Raw genomic sequence first — 7886 nt, forward strand, 5'->3', positions numbered from 1 at the left:
TTATTAAATAGTCTTTATGACCATGATATCACTTTATGTAAGACGTTACCAGTAACGCCAGGCCTTTATGTACATTGAACCCTCCGCTGCGTGGGCTGGCTGGGGTCCTGGCGCACTCTATATAAGCCACCCCCTCCACAGGCAGAAGGGTTCGCACCCCTGTAACTCACACGCATATAATCCAGTCGACCGCCTCCGAGCACCGAGACGTATGGCTGTTACTTCCTCCGAGAAGGGCCTGAACTCGTAAAACTCTTGCGTGTACAACTACTCCATAGCTAGGATCTTGCCTCTCCTTTAGTACCCCCTACACTACTGTCAGAATTAGAACCACAACAAATACTACAAGGTACAGAAGGAGCACATTTTAATAGATGCGCTAAGACCTCTAGGACAAAAGGTTGTAAATCTCGATGATCAGCACTGTTAATTTATTAATTAAATATTTTTAAATAAATAATAATTCGATGCACACGGTTACCCACGCGAGCCATCGTGCTGTTAATTAACAATCCATGACCCATCTTGAAGTTCTAACAAGTACTGTATGGATTCCTCTGTATGAGACTCTTATCCTTCCCGGCCGTCAAGCTTTCTAGTCCAGATCCGCTGCATTCCACACCCTCTGCCACTTGTCTTCCACCTCCTGCAGCTTCAGGTTTGTGCGAGGTGGAGCTGCTCCTGGAGGCGACGAGCGGGAGGAAAGAGATAAGCTGCCGGTCTCGACTCTCGAGCAAAGCCGCCGGCTGGTCGCTCCCCTACTCGGCCAGATCCGCTCCATGCCCTTCATTCCTGCATACAGGTTCGTTCCATACAAATCATATCAACTCCTCTGCTTTACGACCTGCACAGGATTTCTTCTTCTTTTCATTGGTCGCAACTGGCAAGTCGTTTCATTTTTCACTTGTATTTTTGGTTAGGGAAAGTCTGCACTGGTTTGTATGGGAAAGTTGACCCTTCCTGCTCTGAAAGATGTGACCACTATTTTTCACTGTCGTGTACATCGATAATCAGTGACCTATACACAGTCAAAGTGCAGCTGTTTTATCTCTAATTTGTCAACTAGTTGTCATAATTACTAGATCTCAATCAATGCCTCAGACTAGTTTATTTTTAAAAGTTTATTTTTGGCTTTTTTGAAAAGGGCCTCAGACTAGTTACAGTGGGGGCTCCTTGAATCTCCAATCATAAATCCATCTCCGACACTTCTGTAATCCACGAGCTCGGCATCTGCTTCCCCAACAACCGCGCGCATCTTCCACACCCCTCACCGGTACTGCCTCCAAGAGACATTACCTGTAGGTTACATAGCGTCGCTGTCCCCTGGTTGTTTGGGCGGCGGGGGAGAGGAAGATGCGGCTGGCATGGTCGCGCCGGATTCCATCGGCATTTGCTGCTGGTTCTTGGCGCTCTCGTTGTCAGGTGGCTGGCGCTAGGGACGAGGTGAAGGTCTAAAAAGTTTAACATTTAACACTAAAATATAAGTTGCATTCTTTCCTTTTCCTATTTTGTACTCCCTCCATATCAAAATATAAGACGTTTTTTGACACTGTTATAGACTCTAAAAATGTCTTACTAAAAGTTACAGTGGTAGTACAAGTTATCCTCTCTTAACCATGCGAAATATTTTCTGTGTTATTAGAGAGCTAAGCTAGTCAATCCTAGCACTAGCAGGAGATATAAAATACCATGGCATTGGCGACCAATTTCGAACACACAAGTGTGACCACAAGGGAGTTTAAACTCGAGTTCTTGGAACAGATTACAGATAATTTTTCTAAGGAGCGCATCATTGGTAGGGGTGGTTATGGAGTAGTTTACAAGGTATACTCATATACTTATTACTTAGATTTTGTACTCCCTCCGTTCGGAATTACTTGTTGCAGAAATGGATGTATCTAGACGTATTTTAGTTCTAGATACATCCATTTTTAAGACAAGTAATTCTGAACGGAGGAAGTAATTTCAAGTGATACTATCGTACATAGCTGCAAGGAGTCAGTGTATTTTTGTAACAGGGAATACTGGAAAATGGGGAAGAGGTTGCTCTCAAGAAGCTCCATAGAATTGGGGCCCCAGATGACGTTCAATTTATGAATGAATTTAATAACCTTATGAGGGCTCAACATCCAAATATTACCCGGCTGGTTGGCTACTGCTATGATGTGAGACCTGAACGCGTCAAATTCAAAGGTCAATATATTATGTCCTTGGTGGAAGAAAGAGTTCTCTGCTTCGAATATTTGCAGGGTGGAAGCCTTGACCAGCATATTTCTGGTATGAAGCTACTCCACGTAGACTGTTATTTTGCATGAAAAAGAAAAATGATCCATAAAATATGTACTTCTTGGATATCCCATAATCTACGCCTTGGTAATACACTGCATGTTTACTTCTGTAGATGAATCGTGCATACTTGATTGGCACACATGTTTCAAAATTATCAAGGGAGTTTGCCTGGGTTTGAATTACCTTCATAATGGGTCCAAAGATCCTATTTACCATCTTGATTTGAAGCCTGCTAATATATTGTTGGACAAGAACATGGTCCCAAAAATTGGAGATTTTGGTTTGTCAAGGCTCTTCCCTTCAGCACAAACCTGTATTGCAAGCAAAATTATAGGAACACTGTAAGTGGATACCTCATGATAAATAATCAATTTCTATTTTACAATTATAGAAATAATTGTATTGCGTATATATCATGCAGTGGATACATGCCACCAGAATATATTGAGAGAAAGGAAATAACATCAAAGTATGATGTATTCAGTCTGGGTGTTATCATCATACGGATAATAGCAGGACATGAGGGCTACTCCAAATGCGCACATACGCCTTTGCAAGAATTTCTTGAGCATGTATGGAAGATGTCTTGTAGCATGAACAAAAATTCTTTTTCACAAATATAATAATGTCCACATGTTGAGCCTTGCTTACCCATGCCACGTTATGCCATTGTGTTCCAACTTTGCAGGTACATGAAAACTGGGGAAAACGACTACAGACAACAATGCCACCACATACATCAGATCAAATTCAAACATGCATCGAAATAGCACTAAGATGTGTGGAGGTTGATCGTGAGAAAAGGCCAACTATAGCCGAGATTGTCGGTGAACTAAACAAGGTTGGTACTGAACAAAGTCCACTGCAGGGCAGGCATAACCAAACATCATCCTCTGCATATGCATCCTCTAATTAGCAACTAACTTCCTACTCATCCGAAAGTGTGATAATGGTCCCATCTGCTTGTAAAATAGATGATGGCTTAAACATGGATATAATATCCAACATGAAACTGTGGGCACTACTTTTCTGGGAGTATGTTAGTTAGTTTTCTAAATGTGTTAAGGATATATTTTTATGAAAATGTAGTGATGTTATTTCCATGGTTCCACCGGCAATCTTCTATATATAGTTACTAGATACACCCCCCTCCCCCTCCCCCCATGATGTTCCAATTCCCAACTAATATTAATTTATTAATTTTGACCTTGTAGGGAATGTGCACGTTGGATCTGTTAAATCACAAATTATTGTTCTAAGATGAAAAAGCATCTTTTTCATTGATGGGTTACTATATAACTGTCAGTACATGTATTTAAAAAAGCCCCGCTTTAGAGAAATGTCAACATCATTGCAATAACTTGTGGACATATAATATAGTTTTTAAATAGGCCACCAATTGTTTCACGCATGTTCCAACCAACCACTAATCAAAGAAGCGTGGTTTGAGTATGTCCCAAAAAACGAAATGTTGTTTAGCCGAACTAACAAGCTTATTAGAGAGTAAATTCAATTTTGTACACAACTGACAAGAGGCCTCTATAAAAGAAGAATTGAACTTCTTGTTGCAGGTCTCCGACTTCCAAAGCAAGCCTGCCTTAAACCAAAACACACTGTCAGGTAAACATCTCGACTAAACCTATAAATATGATTCACGCAAAATGAATAGATTTAATGGGGATGATGTGGCTGAATGTGGAATAGTTTGTGGGATTATGATGTGGCTGAACATGGAGGCAAGAACAAATCGCCATTGAGGGGCAACTATATAATATGTCAAGGTTAATTTGTATTGTGTATTAGGGAGTATAAGTTTTACAGTTTTTTCCTTTTAAAAAGACTAGCACATATGCTCGTGCGTTGCATTGGGACATAAAATAGTATGCATTTAAAGTTAGTGAAAATTATATGTGCCAGCAAAACCCTGTGTGCACGAAAAAAGAACATTTAGCTTCTTGGTTTCACCGCGTGTGAAGGAATCAATCCGCTATTTTTTCATTCATTGATCGAGTGCATTTAAGAGTTTTGTTACGTTATCGAACCCCACAGAAGGCCCATGAGTTATTCAGTCTACTTTTCCTTTCAATCCTTTCAATCGAGGGGATTTTGAGGTATGAATTTTCTGAATATCCTAGGAAACATGAAAAATAAATTAAATTCTGAACAGTTTTTTCAAAATTATGTACACTTTTGGAAAACGCGAACAAAATATGAAAGGGAACATCATTTAAAATTTACAAACATTTTTTGAAAACACCAAAAACATGAACATTATTTGAATTTGTGAACACTTTCTTTAAACGGGAACATGTGTTGAAAATTCATAAGGTTTTTAGAAAATGTGTACTCCCTCCATTCCATAATGTAGTGCGCCTGTGCTTTCCGATATCCAAGTTTGACCATATTTTTAACCAATGAGACCAACTGCGGCGGAGACAAAAAAATATATCGCTGAATTTATATCAAAAATACGAATTCAGTGGTATAATTTTTGTTCCCCCTGCAGTCGGTCTCGGTAGTTAAATTTATGGTCAAATTTGAATCTCGGAAAGCGGGGGGCGCACTACATTATGGAATAGAGGGAGTATCTTTTACACAAGAACATTATTTTAAATTTTTTAATTTTTACCAAAATATGAATATTTTTTGAATTTGGAGCATTTTTTGAAATGTCATATTTTTAGAAATCTCGAATAATTTTCAATTTTTTTGGAAGAAAAAGGTAATTTTTTGCAAGTTCTGAATATTTTTTGAAAGAGAAGCAAATTTTTTTGCAAGTTCTGAATATTTTTTAGTTGTGAAATTTTACCAAAATATGAATATTTTTTGAATGTTTTTTTATTATGAACATTTTTTGAGAATTGTTAATTTATGAATTAATTTAAAAATAAACTTAGTAGGAAAAAAAGAGATAGAGAAAGAAGATTAAAAATAGAAGTAAAACATAGAAACAAAGAAAAATGGGCCCGCCAATTATATTGGTTGTCCTATGCCAGACTCCAACTATATGTCGCCCTGTGCGGAAAATAGAATTTTCCCATCTGAGTCGGCAGAAAAATAAGTGGATTGGCTTCGCTGGGCCACAGCGCGTGACCCACATACGAAAATTATTTTTCTAGCAAACAAACGCATAAGAATTTAGTACCACCTCGGATAGAAAAATAAATATTTTCGACGGTGAATGGATGAAAAAATTGGCGTTAGATACCTTGCTTTATTAGTAGGTATAGATATAGGTATAGTTATAGATATGAATATAGACTAAATTTGTAAGATGGGTTTGCATAAAGCTCTATGAACTTGTACTTCAAAGTTTACATACCAGGCAGCCAATATTCCTTAATAATTACGAGTAGAAAGGATCCTCCACACTTTCCTATTTTAATACCTAGTAGTATATGAATTTGGAGTTTTAATCTAACCACTTGTGCGATGCTTCCTTGTTTCATTACTGGATGGCAGAATGCCGAGGCGGAACGCCCCTGTTGCCATTCCACGCTTGGTCTACTGAAGACGAGGTCCATGTCACCGTTGGCGTGTTGTCCCCTTTGGAACCACAAACCCGACATGGACATCCTTTACGTCGGCGTTGGCTATCGTCGTCGTGGCGGCGTGACCTAGCTAGACTAGCATTAGCACTAGCAGTCATAGTAGGCGTATTAGCAGGAGTACGAGCATGGATATCATTGATCGTTGAATCAGGCCCCGTCGTCTACATACTAGCGGGGGTTAGTTGTGGCATTTTGTCAGTGCTCGCACGTATAGTAGTGGGTGCACTGTTCGGTTTCATTATGAATGAACCCATACTCATCTGTATCCGACGTATGTTTAGCAGGTGAAGTGGATGCTTGGCTGCAAGGAGTAGTGCCCCATGCCGTACTTTATTGTTCCCAAATCAAAGTTACATTATCGATTGTATCTGAAAGAAGAAAGCTGTGGGGTCTCCACATCCGTTACTGGAAAATTCGGTTTTTGCCTAGTGTTGGCGTCTTTGCCGAGTGCATTTCATTGGACACTGGTTAAATAAGAACTTTGCCCAGTGTCATGGACAAAATACACGGCAAAAAAGTAAAACTCGACAAACAGGTGCTTTACCGAGTGCTACACTTGGCAAACGGTTTTATTCGTTGTGCTGCCCTATTCTGGCTGCCGAGGTTGCATACGATCTCATATGAAAATGATCCAAAAATCAAAGTTGTTCATTTGATGGGGTATGCCGAGAAGGTGCTCAAGCGCGCCGGCATGAGCGGTTGCAATGCCTGCAACATGCCAATGACACTGTTCCTAACACTGCTTTGGCGCATTAATCTGGGTCATGATTTTGTGGATAAGGTTTCAAACTCTTAAGCAAGCAATCAATACTCCTTTTTATGGAGGTCATTTGGGTTACCAGGACGGCAGGACACAAGAGACCACATGCTTCTTCAAAGGGTTAGAGCATCTACAGCCGGGTCTCTTACACCTGTCTCAAACGTTGGGGCTGGCCGTCCCGTCAGTGATTGGTCACAAAAAATCGACCCAACCGGACCTTTCAAACTGTGGACAAACGCCCGGTCTAACCGACACCCCTCATATCCAGCCCAAATATAAGGCGGCCCGGGCACGTCCGGGGCATCCGCCTGACAGGCCCGGCCCACCATAGACACCTGACAGCCCCAGGCCTGGCCCACCATGCCGTGGGACGGAGCTGGACACCGACGAAGACGCGCATCTCCTCGTCTAGGTGTACCGCCGCTCCCTCATGACAGCATAGACGGAAGCTCGCCGCCGCCGACAAAAGAACGTGGGCGCTCTGGCTAGCTATTGAGCAGTCGGAGCGCGAGGCGAAGGAGGCAGCGGCGAAGAAGGCTCGGGTGGCAAGGCTGAAGCGGGAGCAGGACAGGGCGGTCCGTTAGATGAAGGGGCTCATCATCCTATGGACTCCGACTCTGACGGCGGCCACAGCTGCAGCTCGTCGTCCGACGACCAAGACCCTCCACTAGCCGCAGATGCCAACAATTGCGCCGGTGACCAGAAGGGCAAAGGACCGGCGAGGAAGTGGTGATTCCGGCTCCCCTCCTCCTCAATGTTTATATCGTTTTAGTTGTAGAAGTTTAAGAACTTGTCCGTGGGCGAACTATGATCTTTTGGATGTGGTGAAGTATGTTATGTTCGTTTGCAGCCGATCTTGTGTTCCTTTGCAGATTCATTTTGTTTTCTGTCATTTGATCACGTATGATAGATCAACATGTGCCTGGGTAGCTTGGATATAAGGCGCCGGATATGAGATATGCGGATGCGAATGGCAAATATGAGGGGTGCCCGGTCAGTGCCGCGGACGCGCCCGAACGTGTCCGCCAACGTTTGAGGGGCCGGATTTGCCAAGTCCGGCTGTAGATGCTCTTAATCTGCAGCTGCAGGTAAGTGTTGAAAGGTGAGCTCAACCTAGTCTTCCATACAGCATTTGGATTACGAACTTCATGTAACACAGATGTATGTAAAATAACTGGTGTGTGAAGAAATAGGTATTCAGGTCCATGTAGCAGTTGGGTACGAGAATGAACAGAGCCCCGCCCATGTGCGGAATGTATAGTCTTGCGCTTCTATCTTGTTGTTTT

General features: G+C 41.9%; 1 protein-coding gene across 1 annotated transcript; it reads left to right on the forward strand.

Annotated features, from left to right (window-relative positions):
* The first annotated feature begins 563 nt into the window (after positions 1-563).
* LOC119326163 (putative receptor-like protein kinase At4g00960) lies at positions 564-6167 on the forward strand. The gene is made up of 8 exons (XM_037599870.1): positions 564-802; positions 1643-1824; positions 2019-2277; positions 2402-2630; positions 2711-2861; positions 2978-3130; positions 3861-3909; positions 5752-6167. Exons 2-8 carry the CDS (start codon positions 1690-1692, stop codon positions 6126-6128), a joined length of 1353 nt encoding a protein of 450 aa, XP_037455767.1. The 5' UTR covers positions 564-802; positions 1643-1689; the 3' UTR covers positions 6129-6167.
* The last annotated feature ends 1719 nt before the right edge of the window (positions 6168-7886 follow it).

The sequence above is a fragment of the Triticum dicoccoides genome, chromosome 6B, assembly GCF_002162155.2.
Source record: "Triticum dicoccoides isolate Atlit2015 ecotype Zavitan chromosome 6B, WEW_v2.0, whole genome shotgun sequence".
Taxonomy (NCBI): Eukaryota; Viridiplantae; Streptophyta; class Magnoliopsida; order Poales; family Poaceae; genus Triticum; species Triticum dicoccoides.